The sequence below is a fragment of the Cheilinus undulatus genome, linkage group 12 (assembly GCF_018320785.1).
Source record: "Cheilinus undulatus linkage group 12, ASM1832078v1, whole genome shotgun sequence".
Lineage (NCBI taxonomy): Eukaryota > Metazoa > Chordata > Actinopteri > Labriformes > Labridae > Cheilinus > Cheilinus undulatus.
This window is the reverse complement of record NC_054876.1, coordinates 37043785-37067396: the sequence shown is the minus strand read 5'-3', so window position 1 is coordinate 37067396 and position 23612 is coordinate 37043785. Positions and strand designations below refer to the sequence as shown.

The 23612-nt window shown below is 38.4% G+C and overlaps 1 protein-coding gene across 2 annotated transcripts; it reads left to right on the top strand.

Annotated features, from left to right (window-relative positions):
• The first annotated feature begins 7943 nt into the window (after positions 1-7943).
• Positions 7944-19720, top strand: LOC121518832 (histone acetyltransferase KAT5). Of its 2 annotated transcripts, XM_041801473.1 has the most exons (16): positions 7944-7985; positions 8066-8132; positions 10022-10090; positions 10225-10361; positions 11251-11319; positions 11405-11587; positions 12114-12284; positions 12374-12448; positions 14657-14719; positions 14961-15209; positions 15291-15380; positions 15469-15609; positions 15704-15797; positions 15901-16060; positions 16155-16236; positions 17930-19718. In XM_041801473.1, the coding sequence occupies exons 1-16, from the start codon at positions 7956-7958 to the stop codon at positions 18062-18064; spliced, it is 1815 nt and encodes a 604-aa protein (XP_041657407.1). In that variant the 5' UTR covers positions 7944-7955; the 3' UTR covers positions 18065-19718. The 2 variants fall into 2 exon arrangements, with proteins under 2 accessions (XP_041657407.1, XP_041657408.1); XM_041801474.1 differs by lacking the exon at positions 11405-11587 and having other exon boundaries at positions 7956-7985; positions 17930-19720.
• The last annotated feature ends 3892 nt before the right edge of the window (positions 19721-23612 follow it).

The following is a 23612-nucleotide window of genomic DNA, read 5'->3' as shown; positions in this document are numbered from 1 at the left end:
GATCTGCTCCAGAGAGAGAAAGGTGCAGCTGCAGATGTTTGAATTGTGTCATAAATAGCAATAGTCCACATTGTGATGTTTTACTGTTATACCTCCCACTACTGTTGCAGTGGTCACTTTATATGTGTTATATTAAGAACTTGATTTGAATCCTTTTGTTCCTCACAGTTTTATTATGTGCAATAACCATCCAAAGGTATCTATGAGATTCATATCATGAAACGACAATGTGACTCGTTATTTGTGTCTTTTTTGTTTTAGTTGTGTTTTTGTTGCTTCTTTTTTGTAGTTTCTGCACATGTTGATTTGTTGATTTATTTGAACATCTACAGGATTAACTGGAGGGACAGAGGGAAACATTGTAAAGATGAAATTGTACTGCAGATGGGTGCTGGATAAACTAAAGCCACTCTGATTCTAGACCCTGTTGAGATTATTGGTTCACATGGAAATATAAAAGTCACACAGGAGCACATATGTTGTTTTCAACCTTGCTCGGATTACATCAAAAGCCATGAGCTGGTAGACGATGAAAGACAACACACCAGTTGCTGGAAAGAAACAGCTCCAGACTTAGCAGGGATAATAAACAGAGCTAAGTCTGAAAGTCTTGGGCTGAGGTCTAAAAGCCTGTGGTACCAAAGATTAAACAAATCATCCTTTATTTGCTGCAAACTCTGGAACATAGAGGGGGCACTTGTCAGCGATAAGCTGACCCTGTTTGGATTTTTGATTTCAGAGTTGTCATGTTCTTTCACATTTGTTTTCCACATCTGTTCCCCTTTTAGATCAGAAAAGATCTCTGGACTGTTATGATTTGGCTCTAAAGGAGATTCTCTTATTTAAAAGTACATCCCAATATGTGAACTGTAACAGGCTCTGGAGGTGCTGGTGCTGAAAGCAGCTAATGAGGGAAATTTTATTCAATTTTTTTCTTCACAGTTTCACCCTTTTGTCATAATCAGCCACTTGACTTCAGTGCACTCTATCATGCATGTCCAATAATATGCAGGTAATCCCTACAGAAAGCCACTATTGTCTGACTGAGCTATAGTAAAGAAACAGATGGCTGTTAACACAACTTTTTCTTTTCTTTCTTTTGGTCTGAAATTATTTGTTCATCCTTTACAGTTTAGTCAACAGTTTCTCAACTCAAAAAATGCAAGTTCTGTATACTGAACGCTGTTCCAAGGATTATAATAAAGATCATTTATAACCTTTGCCCTTGCTCAGTGATGTTTTTTTTGAACATTAGACACAATTCTTTGCATTTCCACCTTCAAAAGTTAAAGAAAAATTCCAAATGAACTGATCCAGTCTGGTAAAAAAAACACTCTTTGCAACAGCAGTTATACTGGACAAACACCAAAAGGGCCATGCTTTCTACTGAGCTGAGCTTTCAAGCTTTGAAAGGAAACAGTCATACTTTTTAGCAAATGCACCTATGGGGTACTAGTTCAAGGCAATTCAAGAGTACAAATAATGAGTTGTTGTGATGTGGCATTCACAAATCAGCCACTCTTTTATGTGAACTATAGGACAGTTTCACCTTTCCATTTCTGTTTCTTAATTGGCATAAAAAGCTAAAATGGTACCAAATTAAGAGCAGTTTGGGGCTGTTATTGCAGAGCTGAGTCACATGATACGGATCTCTAAAAAGAGCTCCCTTCACTAGCTAGGCTGGATGGACTTGCCTTTGATAATGTGAGGGTCAGGGTTTATTGTGCCTAACCATCCTGAACTCTACTAAACCAAACCTGGTGGAAACACATTATTGCTATGTGAAAGAGTGTGAGACCTAAACAAATGCTCTCTTTGGATGCACCTCCTTCACCCCCTTGCTCTCCACTCACCTCTTGCCTCCACATTTACCACATCTTTCCCTTACTGTTTCATCCATAAGTTTCTGTGAGACTGTAAACATCCAAAAACAAGATTCTGCAATCAATTCCAAATCACAGCATGTATCTCATGGATGGCTGTTGAAACACACGCATTACCTTTATGGGACAAGTTCAAGAAAGACATAAACAGACCTCTTTGTCCACCGGGGGGCACTAAATTTCCCCCCAAAAAAACAAAAGTCATATTTTAGTTGTATGGACATGTATCCTTTAAATTAATTTCTAAATGCAAGCTATCATGTTGTGGACTTAAAACAAAAATGTTAAAAGAGAAACTTAAAGATTGAAATGGATTTTATGAAAAACAAGCACTTGAAAATCAGTATTATTTCTAGTCTTCTTTTTCAAAATAATAGCAGCCCAATGAAATCCTTTTACTGATGAATGTAGCAGTAATAGGCCTCATTCTAGGCAAGGCCATCCAGAAGGGGGATAAAGGAGAGAGCTTTCTGGGGTCATGCCAAATTGGGGGCCCATGGGGGTCGGGAAAATCATGATCCACTGTAAAGTTAAGCTCTGATAATGAGTAATAACTACTCTTATCAAAGCAACAAAGATGAATTTTATTCATTTATGCTGTAATACAAGCCAGCATTTTTCAAAATGTAACCTTCTTTCCTTAAAACAGAATCACCTTTTTATTGGTGATGTTAACAAAGTGGATGGTCTTACTGTACTGAACTATTAGGAAAGTAATCACAGACTTCATAGCCAGGCCATGTGGACAAATGTCAGGGTGCATGAATATCAAGTAAAAGCAACTGAGACAACCTTTTCTCAGAATGGAAAAATTGTGTGGTATAAAAAGGCAAAAGAATGTCTGAAAGTGACAAAAAAAAGTGGTGAAAAGTGGCAAAATGAAGTTGCAAAATGAGCAGAAAGTACCAATAATGGGCAAGAGGGGCCAAAAATGTGCAAAAGGCAGCAAAAAAGCGACAAAATAGGCAAAGATAGGCAAAATGGGTCAAGAGGGACAAAAGAAATTGAATTATGGGCAAAAAGTGACCCAAAAAAAAGCCTTGCAAAATTGCTGACAAGTGGGAAAGAAAAGAAGAAGTGAAAGAAGTGGCAATAATGGATAGAAGAAGTGGTAAAATAGCAAAAATAAATGATTCCAACATCAGAACCCATAACACTGACACACTTTTCAGCTCTAAAATCAAGTAACTGTTAGCTAGGATGCTGGCACCAACACTACTGACCCAACACACATGCATTGATATCAATAAATCACAACTGGGAAATCTGGGCAGCCCTAATTTAAGGCCCAGTGAAACATGATGAGAGTGATTTAACATTTCAACAGCTGCTTCTTTAGTGAGGTGAAGCTGTTTCATCAAAGCTTTTTTTCATTACTATACAAGCAGCTTAACAACAACTGAGAGGAGGCTACAAAGGAAAACAGAGGCTTTGAGAATTGGATGGAGACTTGGATTTATTTCCAGAACCATGATGTGGGCTTGTTCCCAACACTTCTGCAACACTTTGCATGCTCTTTTTACTCTATTTATCATTCTATGTGATTGCGTACTTTTATACACCACTCTTGCTGCTGTAAATATGGAATTTCCCCTTGTGGGTCTAATAAAGGAATATCTTATCTCATCTTATCTTATCTTATCTTATGGTGGGTGAAGAAGCCTCAGCAGGAGAGGAACTGAGAAACCAAAAGCATCAAATGACTTGGCTATTTTTTAAATATATATTTTGGGGCTTTTATGCTTTTATTTAGAGAGGAGGACAGTGGAAAGCGTCAGAAACAGGGATGAGAGAGTGGGGAAAGGAGCCACAGGCCAGACTTGAACCCAGGCCTGACTAGGCCATCTGCACCCCATAATGTGGGCATTTCTGTCCAGAATATCAAGTTGTTTTACATTTTCTCCTGACTAAATCTCAGTTAGGCACTTGACACGCTCTGAATGAAGAGTTTTGTTCCTCTAACTGAGGTTGTAATCCCCAACTGACAGAAATATGCATCATAAGAATTCAGATAAGGCTTTGATTATGCATAAATAGACTCAGAATGTCATTTTATCTATTTCAAATGAAGCAAGCTGGATTTGTTTGCTTTCTAAATATTCACATTTCATGATTTCTTCTCACATATCACTGATTAAATCCTGAATAAAGCCATTTTAAGACTAGAATAAAATGCAAGCTATGTGTGAGTGATGGTAATAATGCTGAGTTTGAGTTACTATAAAACAGTTTCATTCAACTCAGATTAAAGGTTCTGGATGTGTACACTCACTTTTTGTGGTTTTATTTATGAGCACTGTATCGCAATCAAGAGCTTTTTAATAGGTTAAGCCTGGGAGCCTCAGCATCTTTTAGACAAGTCGATAATCTCATTGTCCAGTCTGTTGCTTGTAATCCTAATAAAGTCCCTGAGAATGTGCTGCATTGCAGCTGACAGCAATGTTTATGACGGAAAATGCTCTGAGCTCTACAGCTTTGAAACTATATTCAAGTCCATGAGCTTTGTCTCAGGTTAATGGAGGAGATACTAAGACCCTCCCAGAAAACATCAGGACAAAGAGGAATTCATCAAACTGAGCCCATGCGGGAGTTTTTAGAGCAACACAGTAGTGGGAATGCAACCTTTATGCCCCCTTCCAATTGGTCTGAATTGGGACTCTGTCCAGTGGAAGTCTGGTTTCATTGTTGAAATGCAGACTGAGTTTGTGCACTCTGAATTATTAACACTATGGAACAGCGGCTCTTACAGCAAGCCCATGGAGCCCTGAACTAGAATTAAATGGGCTATATATGTATATTTATATACAGTGCCGTGAAAAAGTATCTGCCCCCTTTCTGGTTCCTGATTTTTTTTGCATATTTATCACACTTGAATGTTTCGGATCATCAAACCAATTTCAATTTATCACAAAGGCAACCCAAGTAAATACAAAATGCAGTTTCTAAATGATGATTTTATTTATTAAGGGAAAAGAAAAGCCAACCCTATCTGGACCTGTGTGAAAAAGTAGTCGCCCCCTGAACCTAATAACTGGTTGTACCACCCTTGGCTGAAATCAAGCGTTTGTGATAACTGGTGATGAGTCTTTCGCATCACCGTGGAGGAATTTTGGCCCACTATTCTTCGCAGAATTGTTTTAATTCAGCCATATTGGAGGGTTTTCCAGCATGAACTGCCAGTTTAAGGTCACACCACAACATCTCAAGTGAATTTAAGCCCGGACTTTGACTCGGCCACTCCAAAACCTTAATTCTGTTCTTTTAGAGCCATTCGGAGGTGGACTTGCTGGTATGTTTCAGGTCGTTGTCCTGCTGCATAACCCAAGAGCGCTTGAGCTTGAGGGCACATGCTGATGGCCGGACGTTCACCTTCAGGATTTTCTGGTCGACAGCAGAATTCATTGTTCCATGAATCACAGCAAGTGATCCAGGTCCTGAAGCAGCAAAGCAGCCCCAGACCATCACACTGACACCACCATGTTTGACTGCTGGCATGATGTTCTTTTTATCTCATCAGTCCATAGAATATTTCTCCAAAAGTCTTGGGGACCATCAAGATGTTTCTCGGCAAACATGAGATGAGCCTTTGTGTTATTTTAGTCAGCAGTGGTTTTGGCCTTGGAACTCTCCCATGATGCCATTTTTGCCCGGTGTCTTTCTAATTTTTGAGTCATGAACTCTGACCTTAACTGAGGCCAGTGAGGCCTGCAGGTCTTTGGCTGTGGTTCTGAGTTCTTTTGTGACCTCCTGGAAGAGCTGTCATTGCACTCTTGGGGTCATTTTGGTTGGCCGACCACTCCTGGGAAGGTTCACCACTGTTCCCAGTTTTCTCCATTTGTGGATAATGGCTCTGACTGTGATTTGGTGGAGTCCCAAAGCTTGGAAATAGCTTTGTAAACTTTTCCAGACTGATAGATTTCACTTTGTTTCTCATTTGTTCTTGAATTTTTTTGGATTGTGGCATGATGTTTCTTTTTGAGCTCTTGTAGCCTACTTCACTTAGTCTGACAGCTTCTATTGAAGAGATTTCTTGATTCAACAAATCTGGCAGTAATCAGGCCTGGGTGTGGCCAGTGAAATTGAACTCAGCTTTCCAAGAACTGTGGTTAATCACAGTTAACTCATGATTTAACAAGGAGGGGAATTACTTTCTCACATGGGGCCAGATAGGTTTGGATTTTTTCCCCCTTAGAAAATTAAATCATCATTCAGGCAATGCATTTTGTATTTACTTGGGTTGTCTTTGTGAAATATAAAAATTGGTTCGATGAGCCAAGTGTGATAAATATGCAAAAAACTCAGGAATCAGAAAGGGGGCAAATACTTTTTCACAGCACTGTACATACATCTATGGACACTCATGTTTATGAGGAGTAGAACAAATTTCACCTAATAGTGTTAAAAACTCTGACAGCAGTGGGGATGAATGATCTGATCTCAACCTTATTCTACCAAAGAGCCACATTGTCTTAAAAAATACTTTAGCAAGAGCATGATCCAAATCGAGGATGTAAGGTAGATCATAGATCAGTTAATAAAACAGTGAATTGGTGCATTATTGTGAGGTTAAATGAGATGCAATAGGCTACATAAAAATGTCTGCATAGTGTCAGAAGAATCAATATGTCACTGATAATGAGCATACATTTATTTTACTTATTGCTGACGTTGGACTAAAACCTTTTATCTCAATTAGTCATGATTTTAATTTGCTTTTATAAATCAGAGCTATTGGTCACCCTTTACATCCACAGTGGGTTTTAACCCGTTTTAAAGAAATAAAAAATGCCAAAAGATGCATATTTTTGTTATTCCCTGAAAAGTGGTGATTTTGAAGTCTTGACACCAGCATTATGTGAGTTCCATCTGGCATAAAGGGTTAGAATTTGCTGAGTTTGATCTATGAGATGCTTTGCAAAGAGCTGATGAACGATGCAATTTCTATGCAAACTTGATATCTCTACTTTTACCTTTTTTCATTTTCTAAAAGGCTTACAAGGGACAGGAGATGGAAACTAGCAAAAGCTATAATCTTTTTATGTGAAACATCAGTTACTTTAGCTTGTTTGTAACAGGCTGAAGTTGCACTATGTAATTTGCATTGTCCCTATCAAATAAACTTAATAAATAAAATAAATAAAATTGTTTAGTATTTATATCACACATTGGGGAATTTACCGTAGTTCTGTGACTCTATTAAACAGATGCTTTATAATTTTTTTTCCACCCATTATTGATTCTTTAGCTAAAGGTGGAGGGGCCTCATATTGTTCTTGCCCTAGGTCCCAAATTGACCAAAACTGGCCCTGCCTCACCTGCAGCTCTCCTAAACACATCGTTCCGCCCTGCCTCATTTTGGAGCTTTATATATTTATATATTTCTACTCTTTTTGTCGTATTCATTATCATTGGTACATCAAAGATCAAGTAAAACACCAGTGTGGACAAGTTTTACTAGCTATTACATTCTCTCAACATGCTATCCGTGTGTTATGCTCGTTGATGATGACGCACATCGGCATAATCGTCATAAAATATGAGTGTGATAGCATCGACAGGAAATGCCTTGAGAAAGAAGTTCAAACGAGGTCAGGCAGCTTCAATTTGAACACAAAAGTAGATAGCACATCTCAATGAATGAACTCACTGCATCCAGTGCACCCGACGGTAATAAAATACGGATTTAAAAAAGGTTTCATTTTGATAATTAAAGCCTGTCTTCTTTGGCTAACGGATTTATTGATATGGCCTACAATTAATCTTTGCTGATGGGGGTGTTTACCTTCACAAAGGTTTTCAGGAGTTTTTTTTTCAAGTAAACAAAAAAATAAATAAATAAATAAAAGAGCTGCAACTGGTCACTAGAGAGACATGCGGCTAGAGAGCCATGAGTTGAGTATCACTGATCCAGACTCTGCTCTATTTTACACTTTTAGGGATATTTCCCGTTAGTGTCTTCCGGCTTAGTTTCCCGATATCCGCTCCGTTGTGCTCGGAGCTCTCTCTTGCCCTTCAGTTCATCTTTGTTGTAGACCGGCATTTTCCCACAACACCCTGCTGCTGCTCTCGCAGATGACGAAAATGGCGGATAACTCGTCTTCGGTAGGCTTTCGAGCGATATAATTTTATTTTTGAGGCATTGGTTGGTTAAAGGATGTATATTAACGTATTGTTTTACACAGGTCGAGATTGTCGAGGGTTGTCGCCTTCCCGTTCTTCGCAAAAACCAAGAACACGAGGACGAATGGCGTAAGTATTGTCCGGTTGTGTTTTTTTCCAGTGCTAAGCTAGCTAATGCTAACAGGCGAACCTCAGCTGTTGTTAACGGAGGCAACGGCCTCCGGTTAGAGCGCTGTAAACATCACTCACACTGGGGACACGAGTAGTTTTACAATGTGAATTAATTCAGTTTTAATGCTAGCTAGAACAAGTGTTAAACCAAGTATATAAAATAAAAATATTTCATGAAGTCAACCTTTGGTATTTTGTCATAATAGCGTTTTATTTATATGAAACCTCACTCTAATATCATAATTGTGTTAACATCGCTGAGAAAGCTTAATTGACAACATTGCCACTCGGACATCGGAATTGATATAAATATTGTGTTTTTAAAAAATAAAAACAAGACTTGCGAGTGGCTTATGTGCATTTTCTTGTTACCATTTAAAGTTTATAGTAACCATTTGTTATTTACCATCCTTTGTCAAATATGTGACCTGAGTAAAGAGATCATCTAAATGTGTTTCCCTTTTTCATTAACCGTTAACCCCTCGTTTATGAAGTCAGAACGGTAAAAACAAAGATTTCTGCATAATGAAAATATCTCTTCCCCCTGTCATAAATAATTCGTTACATGACATGTTTCTCCATCTTTCTTGCAGTGAGGAATGCAACATTTTTTGTCATGGATATTATTTTCCATGTCATTTTTTCTTTAATAGAATAATGGTAAAATGTTAGTGTTGTAGTGTTTTTCGTAAATGGGAGTTTCTGAATTGTCTGTGCTTCATTAATCATTGTGGGCAAGTTTATACCCCTTCATACGGAGACATTGTTTTGCTCACATCACTGAGGAATACACACATGCATGAACAACACGTATGGACATGCAATAATGGAGAGGTGTCAAGAGTGAGTAGGAAAAACAGAAATGCCTTTAGGCGTCCAGAACCTTGGCAGCTCTCAGAAAGTGAACTGGTAATTCTTCAGCAATCAGACCAATTTCCTAACCTTTGATACACACCAGGACTTCAACCATTGGCCCTCTTTTTTAGATTTTTTTTTTGTACACTGCTTTGGCAGATTAGTCCTTGCTAATAAAGCAAACTGAAATTGAATTTGAATCGAGTACGTAGGTGCTAGTTGTTTGAGCCCATCTGCTCTCGTTAAGGTACATGAAGTAGAGGATTTACCTGCAGTGTCTAGTGACAGTTGTGTAACTTTGCAAAACAGATGGATTGGTCAGACTCCATGTCTGCCATCAGGCAAATCCATCTTGCAAAGCTCAAGTCTGAAGTGACAGGTCTGAAAATGGACCTGTCCAACCAGCTTCTTTTGAAAAGAACAAGACAGTGGCCATGGGTAGTGTTTAGTTCTGCTGGAAGCGATAGCAATGGCTGACACCAGTGTAGCGATTATCTGTAGTATAGGGGCAGTTTTATTAGAACCGGGCCACATTTCTTTGTTAAAACAAGAGCACAGAGATACACTGAAAGCTTCTCTTGATAGAGAAAATGCTGTTGCACTTCTCCCAACCTCTTCATCCATTGAAAAGCTCCACTGTTCATAAACTATGGCAGTGCCAGCCTGTCAGGCTCAGGTTACTACTTGACCTTTGCATGCCTTGTACCTTATATTGTCCCATAGCTCTGATTGGCCTGTAATGAATGCGGCGGACAGAAGAGTTGACCATTCACCTTCCAAGAATGTTTTTGAAAAGTCCTGCCCTTCCCAAATGCTTTGTATGGGAGATTTCCCAGATTAATATGAAATTCATCCTATGCAGTGTCTATGTGAAACGGTCTACTTGACGTGTCAGTTCTGTTGTATGTTGATAAATTAAACAAAGCACAATAAGTTTCTTTACATGACCCCAGTTCAGTGTATGTTTTATGATGAACTTCTCCTTTTTGTAGCGTTGGCTGAAATTCTAAGTGTGAAGGAAGTCTCTGCAAGAAAACTCTACTATGTCCACTACATTGACTGTGAGTATGATGTTTGTTACTTTTGTGTCTTTGATATTTTAACTGTTGCTGTCACTTCATCAACAGAACTATTTTAAAAGGAAACATTACAACAAATTAAATTAAAAAAAATGATGAATGACTGTTGTTTAAAGTCAACAAGCGCCTGGATGAGTGGGTCACAGGAGACCGGTTGGACCTGAAGAAGCTTCAGTTCCCTAAGAAGGAAGCTAAAACCCCAACCAAGAATGGTCTTCCAGGCTCCCGTCCAAGTTCCCCTGAGAGAGAAGTGGTGAGTAAATGTTCAACTGTGATCCCAAAACTTCCTAACTGCATACTCTGGTTTGGCAGTGTGTTGTTGCATTGTGAAGACAACTTTTTCAAAGCTTACATTTCACATCTGTAGTTGACTTTGAATAGCCTCCATATAATTATTGGCTTTTTATGTTATGGACTTTGTGAGTAGTAGATATAATATCCTGGGTGGTTTTGGTTGGTAAAAATCATATCAACATTTGTCATGATAGATTTAAATGGTACTTATGACATATGTTAATGTGTTCTGATCTTTTTTTTTAATCATAGTAAAACTACAGTATATTAGAAATTATTTGCATGGTCACTTAACCTATGGCCAGTATTAAGTTGCATGCTGCTTTAACAGTAATTTGTTTAAATCCACCAACAGAATGTATGTTTTTGTAAGCTGTGTTGTTGCAGGATTCATTTTTTTAGCCAAGCCTTGATATTCAAGTGTAAGTCTAGCATAACATTTTAGAAGTTTGTGATATAGAGTAGTGATTCCCAACCAGATGTGCTTTATCTTTAGGGGGTACTTCTCCAGTTTTCAGGGGTGCTTGGAAAGGTTGTGAAGTAGGCCAACAAAAGAAAGAAAATAGAAGTTACAACAAAAGATGATAAAATAAGTCGCTGTTAGCTGAGAAGTCCTAACAGGTTGGGAACCACTGTGGTAGAGTACATTTACAGATATAGGAACACCAAAATAATCAGTGTCTAGTCTTAGTTTTTCTTTATTGATCCTTCTCCAGAACTACATTTGATTATCAGTGATTTCTATAGAAACTGTTCGCAAAGGCAAATTGAATACCAAAGTATTAACCTGAGTGCTACAATGAATGTAAGTTAACTCTCTTCCTTCTCTTCCTTTCTGTTCAATTCAGAGGAAGAGTCTAGATCTCAACGTACAATCTGCCACAGCTCCTTCCAGAGGCAAAACACTCCCCACACCGGTACAACTTGAATTGACCCATTCTAGAAATGACTTGAACCCTTGTTTGAACCTGGTGTTAACATGCATCTTGTGTGATCATACAGCTATCGGGTCATGCTGAACTGCATGGAAAGCCAGATATAAACAACCACGGCCCAAAAAAAGAAGATGATGATCCAATCGTGCAGATCACATCTGGAAGTGATTTAACAAACAGTGTATCCAAATGTTTGTCAGGTGTTTGCTCTGGACTTGTCAAGCCCCGTTTGAGCTTCAAATCTGTCAAGGTAGCCGACATTCTCTGTTCATGTTGTGATCTCTAATGCAGTTCTAAAATGGGTTACTGAATGAGCTTTCATTATCTGCGGATTATAAATTATTCACTTTACCATAGACTGGAAAATTGTTGATGCATGCTAATTGGAACTTTGGGAGGGAAGACTTCCAAAGATACATTTTTATCTATGATATTAAACCCAATGCAGTTACAGCTGACCTGTGTCTGCTGCATCTTAATACCAGGTTTGGGGAGGGTAAATTTAACCTGGAGATAATCAGAACTTGTTAGAACCTATCAATTGATGTGCATTGGCTAATAAAAGAGGAACATTCTCAGCTCATATAAGTGATGAAACTGCCAGTAGTATTGCTGTGGCACTCTTTAAGAAACAAAGCTTGACCTTTAATCATTTTATGTGTGTAATTCTGAAAAGTTTGAACATGGTCTGACTAGGAAATAAAATTCTGATTCAGTTTTGTGTCTGAGTGCTCTCATTTAAAGCCAAAATGTCTAACAATGTTTGTTTGCTGCAGAAGAGGAAAGTAGAAGCTGTCCCCTTGGCGACTCAGGTATCCCCGGCCACCCCTGTGCCCTCCCTGCCAAGTTCAGCTGAAGCCTCTCAGGCATCTGTTTTCCCTGCTGCGAGGGAGACCAACACTTTCAAGTCCCGGGAAGACCATGAGCAGCTCTCATCAGTCACAACGGTAAACACGATTCTCAGTGATGTCTAAATAAGTTAGTTAAAAGTCTGTAACTGTTGTCTGATGTGCAGCTTTTTAATTTTTAACACTAGAATGGCACCGCCCGCCGACTCATCCCCTCACAACCAGGGAGAAAAAGGAAAGCCAACTGTGGAGGAACTGATGAGGTATTTAACTTCCGTTTATTTCACTCTTACTGCCAGCTTCTCATTTTATTTTATTGTTTTGTCTTATCCCTTCATTACAGTATCAGTGTCTGTTTTGGTTTTAAAATGCATGAATTTTATGTTTTTTGCTCTGCAAACTAGAGCCCTGTCATAGAATGCTTTCAGAATTAAGTGTGTTGAATTTTTGCTGGTGACAATATGGTTTTGATTTTAACGAGGTGCTGCCCTGAGAACACATTTAATTTGTCTTAATCCTCTACTCTAACTCTTTAAGTGCGAAGGTGGCCCTGTTCACTGCTGCTGTTAACATGAGCAGAATTAAACATGTATATCTGGGAGAAAGCACATGCATTCTCTCTTTTTTTTTTTTTTTTTTTTTTTAATTTCTAACAAATTTGTCCCCTCTTTTTAAACAAAAGCTTTTTCACCACTTTCCCCCAAATCTCTACTCATTCTTTTCACTCTTTTTGGTTATAATTCATCCTCCCTTGTGGATATCCATTCTTATGAACCCCAAGAATGAAAGTCTCTTGATAAAGTGTATACCCTTTTACCCTAAAGGTTCCTTATGATAACAGCAGTAAAACGAGTGACTTGTGTCCCACTACCAGGTACCAGATGATGAAATGTACTGTAAAACCTTCAAATCTTCAAATGTTTTTTTTTTTTTTTTGGCAAGAATTTAAGGCTGTGTTTAATTCCAAGATGATTTTCCTCTTTTTAAAAAAAAAAATCAGTCCTTGGAGCTGTTAATTTTTTGATCTGTAAATACCAGGGATGTCCTGATCCTGATCACGTGTATCAGACAGCCGATATTAATATAAATATATTAATTGATCAGAGATCTGCAATTTGATCAGAGCAGTCCAGACAATCATTTAAGTCAGCTGCCATAAACAGAACACAGTTTGCAGCAGGTAGTTAACACCTGAGTTAGCATCAGAGCAGCATTTGCAACATTAGTAATCTCGTGACTAAAATGTCAACGAGATGGAAAAACCTCCAACTTGAGAGAAGAAAACAGTCCAACAGCAGCTTACAGTGTCCGTGATTTTACCACTTTGTGTGCATTTAATACTACCACTTTGATCCGACATCTTCAAACTATACATGTAGGCTTGCATGCATACGGTGACTTCACTATAGCAACAGAGGAGAAGGCTGCCACACTGAAGCAACAAACTCTGGACTTTAAGAAAAGATAAATGCCCATGAGTGAGCGATGAGGCTAAAAAGATCTCAGAAAAGGTTATGAAGACTCTGGTTTTTCTAAACAACAATATTCTCTTCATTTAAGGTAACAGTGGGTAAAGAAATAAAAGTGAGGGTGGAAAAAGTTCTGTAGTTACAATTGCACTCAGGAAATTGCACTGTGATGACAAGAGTGCCTTGGATCTCATTTTCAGGGTTTTAGTGCAATGTGATTATTTTGTTTCATGTCTTAGATTAAGCTGCCCCATTTTAACAGGGACTGTTGTTTTCAGTATTTTAACAAAATTTGAAAACAAAAAACTCTGAAACTCTAATCTAAGCAAATGTGAGCGTCAGGTTGGGCCTCAGAATCGGTAAACACTCAAACACTATTTAAAAAATTGGTATTGAAGGCCAAAAAATGCTGATCGGGACATCCCTAGTAATAACAGTATTCTGCATCTTTATTCCGTCTTTGCCAAGCTTATTTCAGCTGAAAGATTTAATAAGTTAATTTAATTTTAGAGATTTTTAGTGTAACTCAGCAGACAAGCTAATTGTTGATCCATTTTGAGTATATACACTTAAATATGGACCTGTTGTAAACAGTAAAAAGATTTGATGTCATAAAAATGAGGCAGGGACTAACCAAACTTAAGACACTTTCTCTGAGACACTCAACACGAGCAATAACCGCACATGCTATGTACTTTTTCTGATGATTGCCAGTGGGTTATTGCACATGTTTACAAAACAACATTACAAACCAGCATGAACTAATTGGTCTAACATTGTGTTTGCTCCCTTCCTCTCATTCTATTCATTGTCAGATCTGTGTCTATGATTCCCAGTGTTACAGACTGGCTTCTAATGCACCCAGTCTGAAATGTACTAAAACCACAAGTTCCATTTTGCTCTCAATCTGCCCCTTAACCAAACTGTTCAGTGTCAATAAGATTCAATTGATTCCTCTCTTTAGTTTCCAAAAGCCCGTGTTTTTGTGTCTTTTTCTGCTAGATGATAAAGGTTTTGCAGTATAACAACCCTCAAAGTGCCAGTGTCTTTCTACCACCACCAGAGGTCTGTTTTATTTCCTATTATTGCCCGTTGATTCTGTGTTACTGTCCAAATCATCTATGCCTTAGTGGGTCCAGTAAAAAGGAGGTGCTGCTTACCTCAGACCCAAGTTTAGTCATTTTGTTTACATGCACAGCTGTTATGATTACATATGTTCCTGTGAAAAATCCTTGAATACATGCACTTCATTTTATGATATAAAGCAGGCAAAAGGGTGTAATGTGTCCTCACTGTTTATAAACAGGATTCCCAGGACAGCTCAGACGGCATCCCATCTGCGCCCCGCATGACGGGCAGTCTGGTATCTGACCGCAGCCATGACGACATCATCACCCGGATGAAAAACATTGAGTGTATCGAGCTGGGACGTCACAGGCTGAAGCCCTGGTACTTCTCACCGTACCCACAGGAGCTCACCACACTGCCCATCCTCTACCTCTGTGAATTCTGTCTCAAGTACCTCAAGAGCCTCAAGTGTCTGCAGAGGCATTTGGTAAGAATCACCAGATTAAGCCCTTATTCTCTTGCTTATTAGAGATGGCCCTCACCCTCTTGTGTCCATCTTCTTTGACAGACAAAATGTAATCTTAGACATCCTCCAGGCAACGAGATCTACCGGAAAGGCACCATCTCATTCTTTGAGATTGACGGCAGGAAAAACAAAGTAAGTGAGAGTATTTTTTTTCTCTGTAAGATTTTTTTAGTGTTTGTCCTCTTTTTATTTATGATGCCGCATTTGTCATGTTTTCCAGAATTATTCCCAGAACCTGTGTTTACTTGCAAAGTGTTTCCTGGATCATAAAACCCTGTATTACGACACCGACCCTTTCCTCTTCTATGTCATGACGGAGTATGACTCCAAAGGCTTTCATATAGTTGGCTACTTCTCTAAGGTACTCAGATCATGCAGTTAATAAGATCTCTGAAATGTTCTTTTTCAACCAGAGGGTCCTACAGCTAAACTTGTTTATTGTTGTCTGTGTGCAGGAGAAAGAGTCAACTGAAGATTATAACGTTGCCTGCATCCTCACATTGCCTCCTTACCAGCGGAGAGGTTATGGAAAATTGCTTATAGAGTTCAGTAAGTGCTATATTATTTTTCAACACTCCTCTCTCCTTGGGAATCTTCGGTGTTTGCCTTCACTGTGGCTATAAAATGTTCATTGTTCGTTTGTGTCTGTCAGGTTATGAGCTGTCAAAGGTAGAAGGGAAGACGGGCACTCCTGAGAAGCCTCTCTCCGATCTCGGACTCTTGTCCTATCGCTCGTACTGGTCGCAGACGATCCTTGAAATTCTTATGGACCTAAAACCTGACAATGGAGAGAGGCCGCAGATTACCATCAAGTAGGTCACCGTTTACCGTTTGTCTCAACCTTTCAGGTCGGTAGTTTAATAAAAGTTCTGTAATCATTGACCTATTTATATTTTGTTCTTCCAGTGAGATCAGTGAGATAACAAGTGTAAAGAAAGAAGATGTCATTTCAACACTTCAGTACCTCAATCTCATCAACTACTACAAGGTGGGAGATCAGTGCTGGTGTCCATGATTTTACCTGCCTCCATTTAGCATGTCAGCTCATAAGGCAACATCTGACTCAACTGTTGATGAAGAGTAGGTTAGACACTGTCTATCTGTTACTAATTTTAGGTTTTACACTGTTGACTTTGCACATTATAAACAAGAGGAAGTGATGTACTGAATATCAGCTCAGCTGTATTTCCTGCTGTTGACAAATCAACAGCTATCGGTTGCACCAGTTCAAACGTAGCCTAGTTTAAATGCAAGTTCTTACTTGAAAAGGAGTTTATGCTCTCCTAACATTTAAGGTGTTGCACCACCTGAGATAGTTTCAACATAGGCTTAAGTTATAACTGAAATCTTACACCTATCCCTTACTAGGTGTAAAGTCCTCCGTAGAATATGGCTGTCATAGAGATAGCTCTGAGAGACGGTTTAACCTGGAAGGTGGTGAGAAGTTGAGGATTTTACCGGCAATTTGGTGTCAGCACTGCGTTCTCCATGATCAATAACACTGATGTTTTCCATGAGTGGAGATAATTTCTGCTGTCAACTGTTAAATTATCTCATGTTATTGGCAATTTCACCGCTTGACTTGAATGTTATGTTATACTGGCTCTAGGTTTAAGCTGTAGGCTTTACAGTACTCACATATGCAAAATGCCTGGTCACATTTTTCATCCACACCGGATGCTGCTTGAGGATTAACAGCAGTTAGCATATGTTATGTTTAGCCATTAGCATCTGTAGCAAACACTGGGTTAAAAATGCTTTTCAGCGATTGGTTAAAGTAAGAGAAAACATATCTGCGACAATATTTTGGTTAGTTTGTACATAAATCTTTACTAGTTAAGTCTAACCTTATGTCTCTGTGGTGCAACTGAACAATGACACAACTTAAGTTAGAACTTAACTAGTTCCAACATAGGGTTCAGTGTGGACTTTACACCATAACTAAAGGCAGAACTCACATAGCTGGCACAACAGGCTACTGGTCTGTAAAAAAAAGGGAAAAAACCTGCACATTATCTCTAGATCAACCTTCATCAGTGACTGTATGGTCAGTGCACCCTGGCTGGTAGTCTGAATTAACTTTAAAAAAAAAAGCAAAATAAGCTTTCCTACAGAAATATTTTCAACCTCATTATTTTGTACTGAAATAAAAACTGGCTCAGAGCTCAACACCTTGCACTTCCCTTTATTCATATGGTTTCGAAAATCATAGGCTATATATGGACTATTGACTTAACTAACTGGTGAAGCATTGATAAGAAACAATCACTTGTTCCAGACTGCAGCGTGCAACTTAAGGACATGCATACCATCCTGACAGCATCCAGCATCTGTTTACGTGGTGAACTGAATCCATTAGAGATGGGCCAATCCACTTTTTTCTGATCTGATCTGATTCTGTTACATATGTACTAATATTTGATGCTTAATGACAGGTAGCATCCATTGAGATTACGTATCGGGTTCAGAGGTGGTTGATTTATAAGCATATGTCAAATCAGATCATTTAGCCCCAACTAACTACTAGATAATATTTGATGCTTAATGACAGGTAGCATCCATTAAGATTACATGTCAGGTTCAGAGGTGGTTGATTTATAAGCAGATGTTGGCATTATACACTTGTAGATACAAACTGTCTGTTTCAGGTCTTAAATGTTGTCCTTGTTTCTTAAATCTAGGGTCAGTACATCCTGACTCTCTCAGAGGACATCGTGGATGGGCATGAAAGAGCAATGCAGAAGAGGCACTTACGCATAGATCCAAAATGTCTTCACTTCACACCGAAAGACTGGAGCAAGAGGGGCAAGTGGTAGAGCCCGGGCCTGGTTCACTGAACACCTTCTCTCACATCCATATAAGAGACTCGAAGCAAAACTGTGGATCGGATACAGGTTTTTATCAGGCTGTTTCATCAAGAACTTGGAAACCCTATTGAACCTGAGAGTGACTTCTCGTCAGATAAGAAGCAAGGAACAAAAATTCACTGGAGATCTGTAAGCTTTTATTGTGAATATTCATGACATCATGGGAATTTGAAAGGCTCTCTACATTGGAGTTAAAAAAAAAGGTAACACTGACAAACACAGACAAAAATGCCAATACACCCTCTACTGTTGAAAAGATCCTGTTTATGTCAGTGCATTCAAAGTGAGACAAGATATCTGTTAAAAATGTAGAATAAATCCTGAGATTGAACTAAAATTAAGGAGATATGATTTTTAGTCATTTTTAAAGAAGGGAATTTTTTCTTTGGTGAATCCACAGTCATTTAAGAACTTCTGGGAGGATTTCTTTTCCTTAAACACTGTAAAGAGGAGTGTCCTTTTTAAAATCCATTTTATTTGCTTGAAAAAGCTGTCAGTATGACATGATATAAATGTTTTTTCCACAAATATTTGGCTGAAAACATGTAACAACTAAATCACCTGTGGGACTTTATGATTTTTTTTTTTTTTTTGACAAAACTTGAATTACTGAAATGATCAGAAAAAGCACTCATTAAATAACCAAACACTCCAAAATTCTGCAGCAGTTTTGTTTTGGAAACCACAGTTTTTAGGCTGAAAAACATCCCTCAAAACAATCTTGAAAACATTTTTAAGATTATTTGGGTTTTTTGCCTTCATCTAAAGAGACAGGAAGAGAGAGATCAGGGGAAGACGTGCACCAGGATTAGGATTTGATCCTGCAACCAGTGTGTCAAGAACTGTAGCCTCTGTATATGGGCACCTGCTCTACCAGCTAAGCCAAACTTGTGCATAAAACAGATGTTTTTATTGAAATGGTTAATTTTGTACACAGAAACCCCTGGCATTATGATCATTCTTACATTTGCCCTTGGTGTCAGGTAAGATACTGGTCAATTCAAAGTCTCAGCTCCACTTAAACAGTTCATTGTTATTTGCTTTGAGTGCCTGGATTTTAACATGTCTTGAAATTATAAGCACATAGGTCCCTGCGTTAGGATTCAGCTCGTTTTTATGATCTCAATCACATATGTCTGTTATATTTCTTATAAACCACAATAATGTTCATGTTTTTTTCCTACAGAAGTAGCTCAATTTCTCTTTGATTTGAATAGTTGGAAGTAGTTTGTGATAATTTCTTTCTTTTTCCACGTCTGTACAGTGTGCAATGAGACAATTCAGCTCCTTAATTTAAACATGTTCCCCGTACTTGTACATACTGGACCTGACTGTAAAAAATAGCTTAGAAGACAGAAGCCATGTTGAACTGTTAGAGGAATGTAAATTTTGTGTACAGTTGTTTTTTTTTTTTTACTTAATATAAACTAACTGGCTGAAAAACAGACAGAAAAAAACTCTGTGAAAGTGATAAAACTTTCAGTTTGTATTTTATGTTTACATGTCACAAAGGCGCCCTGTTGAAATAATTTAGTATATCTTAAAGTGAAACAGTGGAGAATATGATTTCAATGTTTGATATGAAAACTTGTTGAATTGATAAAAAAAAATCTGAAAGTATTAAAGTGTCTTTAATGTCTTTGAACACCACAATTTTACCATGAAGAATTCAGGATTTTTTGACAGCAGATTTGTCGGTGTGAGCATTTAGTTAGCAAATAAAAATTGAATGTTTTGTTCACAAAAAAGCAAAATTACTTGTTTCCCTTTTGAAAAAGAAGACATTCAGGAATTATCATCAGACAGTAAAATGTAAATGTTTTGATTGAGACCTGGCTGTGTAGATGAATTCCCTTCAGATTTTGTCTTTCCCTTTGAAAGGGAAATAGAGATAGCAAAATTAACAGGTTAATTACAGCCTTTTAGATTAAGAGTACAGAAGCCCTGAAATTCTCCCATACATTTTATTCAGTTTCAATATGTAAATTTGAATTATTCTTTCTCCAGATCTCTACATTTCTCTTGTTATTCAAGGCTTATGAAGTTAGTTTTCTCATGAAAAGTTGTTATTCTCAAGATCCTGAGAAAACCACCTACACTGTTGTGTGATGAGAGTGATCTGAAGAAAACAACTGCACTTGGCCCATCACAGAAAATGGGGGTAAAAGAAAAAAACAGGGAAGTCCCTACCTAGGGATGTACATAGGTGACTCTGATTGGTCAGATTTGACTCATCAAATCTTTTTTCCCTCGCATTGATCTGTTTTCTCATTTCAACATAAGAGATACATCTGGAATCAATCACAATATTTGTCTTCTGGACTTGGAGTAATTCTTTGATTTATCCTTTTTCTTACTTAGTAAGTCTGCATTATGGTGTCCTTGTAACAACACATGCCCGTTTAAAATGCTGAAGGTCATAGCGTAATGATCTTTGTAAGCCTATAGCTCGACTACTTGAAGAGTGTTGTGACAATAGCTAACGACCCAGCTTGCATTTTCCTTTTAGCATGTTCCTTCAGTTTTGTTACAGGAGAAACAAAAGGTTAAAGGCCAGCTGACAGGAAGTTGCTCCAATGGCCCTGCAAAATAGGGTTAACCATCTCAAATGTATTCATATATACACCAAGAAGGTTGCACTGCATCAAAGGTGATAAGCTGATATTTACAACTGCAAATTCAAAAAAGTTGAGTCATTGTGTAAAATACAGATAAACAATGCAAAATTTTGCAGATCTTATAAACCCATACTCATTCACAAAAAAACAAATCAAATGTTACTGAGACCGTTTGATGAACAATATTAGCTGATTTTGTATTTGATGGCTGCAACACATCTCTAAAAAGTATGGACAGGGCCATCTTTACCATTGTGTACCATCCCCTGTATACATCTGGGAAGTGAGGAGACCAGTTGCTGGAGTTTTGGGAGTGAAATGTCCCATTCTTGTCTGATGAAGGATTGGATCATCTCTGCCAGATTTTTTCTTTAATGATGTCTCAGATGTTTTCTATTAATGAAAGGTCTAGACTGCAGGCCGGTCAGTTCAGCACCTGGACTCTTCTATTGTGGAGCCATGCTGTTGTGATGGATTTGGGATGTAGTTTAGCATCATCTTGCTGAAATATGCAAGGCCTTCGCTGAAAGAGATGTCTGGATGGGAGCATGTGTCGCTCTAAAACCTCTGTATACTTTTTAGCACTGATAGTACCTTTCCAGAAGTGGAAGCTGCCCATGCCATAGGCACTAATGAAACCCCATACCATCAGACATGCAGGCTTTTAACTGTGCGCTGATAACAAGCTGGATGCTCCTTCTTCTCTTTAGTCCGCAGGACACAGCAACTGCGGTTTCCAAGAAGAATTTCAAATTTCGAATCATCTGACCACAGAACAGTTTTCCATTTTGCCTCAGTCCATATTAAATTAGCTTTGGCCCAGAAAAGCCAATGGTGTCTCTGGATTATGATCAGATATGACTTCTTTGCATGAATTGACTTCAACTTGCATTTGTGGATGGCATGGTGAACTGTGTTGACAGACATTGATTTCTGGAAGTGTTCTTGTGCCCATGCAGCGATTTCCAGTACAGACACATGACTGTTTTTAATGCAGTGACGCCTGAGGGTGTGAAGGTCACGACCTTTGGCCTTGTCCCTTGAACACAGAGATTTTTCCAGATTCCCAGAATCTTTTCATGACATTATGGACTGTGTATGGTGGGATATTCAAGTCTTCAAAATGTTACATGGAGGAAACATTTTTCTTAACTTGGTGCACAATTTTTTGACTCAGTTTTTCGCCGATTGATGAACCTCTGCCCATCTTTACTTCTAAGAGACTCTGCCTCTCTAAAATGCTCCTTTTATAGCCAGTCATGTTACTGAAGCTGCCAGTTAACCTAATTAGCTGCACAGCTTTTTTCCATTAGTTCCACTTACTTTTACAACCTTTTGTTGTCCCATCCCTACTTTTTTTAGAGGTGTTGCTGCCATCAAATTAAAAATGAGCTAATATTTTCATGAAATCATAAAATGTCTCAGTTTCAACATCTGATATGTTGTTGGTGTTCTATTGTGAATGTGGGTTTATGAGATTTGCTAATCATTGCATACACAGTGCACCAACTTTTTTGGAATTAGGCAAAATAGGCTTTGAGCCATGATTCACACGAAGCAAATCTTTGCAAAAAAAAAAAAAGGCAGGTTTAAACAAAGATTTCAGTCTGTTGAACAATCGAATGTTCGATTATTTGGGGTCGAATTTATAGATATTACAATACTATACAATAACTTTATTTATCCCCGCAGGGAAATTAGGGTTAAAATGAGGGTTTCTGATGAATAGTGTAGCTTTCCCTGAAACTACTGTGACGATTCTTTTAGCAGAAAACTGTGCAGACTGATAAAATATTATTTTTATATATGTATTTGAGGAAATCAACGCAGCCTGCAGTGTGCCTACAGTGTAGACGCAGGTTGTTGGACTTTTATAAATTGGCCACCAGAGGGCGGTGTTGGACTTTTTTTTCAATGTGTGGCTATTAGGGCCCAAATTATAACCAAACCACGGGCTAAAGGGAGGCTGGAGGGATGGTAGTCGGGAAGCTGGAAGGGTGGTAGTTGATGGAAAAATGTTTGTCGCAACCGCTCAAATATCGTTGTGCCTTAGCTGGTGAAAGAGCGGATAAATTTGAATAACAGAAGAAGAGCTGGGTCGGCTGTGGTGGTCCAGGCCCAAGCTGGTAAAACAAGTGCTCAAATTATGATCACGTGCTGCCTAAAAGTCGTTTCTGTGTATGGAGGTTAATTGATATTCCTGGCTTATGCTAGCTACGGCAGAACCACACTTAAACGTTTGGACAGAAATAGGTAAGCAAACATCAGAATATATTAACTAAATTATGTATAGCTGCCCTTTTTTGCTTCTCTCCACTGTTAACATAATAAGTTTGCAAATTGGTGTTAACTTCCCCAAACAGCCCAACAGACCCAGTTCTTTTCTCTTTTGCACCTGGCAGAGTCACAGCAGCAGCAGAAGCCCTCAAGAGGATGGAGAGGAATTCACACTCATCTGAAATCCTCTTCACATGACTCGTTTGGGAAGTCTGTCCTGACAGTAGGTGTATTTCCCCATCCTGAATCCTCATGGTGTCACATTCAGGGCTATTTGGACCTTTTTTATAATATCTTTTATTGTTACACTCTGATAGTTCTTTCATTTCTTTTTCTATATCTAGAAACGCATTAGAATTTAAATTGTTTATCATGGCAACACTACATTTCTCAGTCTAATAATATCAAAACTTATAAGAAGTCCTAGACTCTTAAATTTGTGTAATTTCTTCTTCTAAACAACCAAAAAAATTCAGGCATATTTCTGCACACTGTTGAAATCTGCACAAACATTTTGGTGACACTTGTGCAATTTAGATAATGTTCTCTCTCCGTTTTGCTCATTGCAGATTTAAGGTAAGGTACGCCTGGAGATCTGAAGG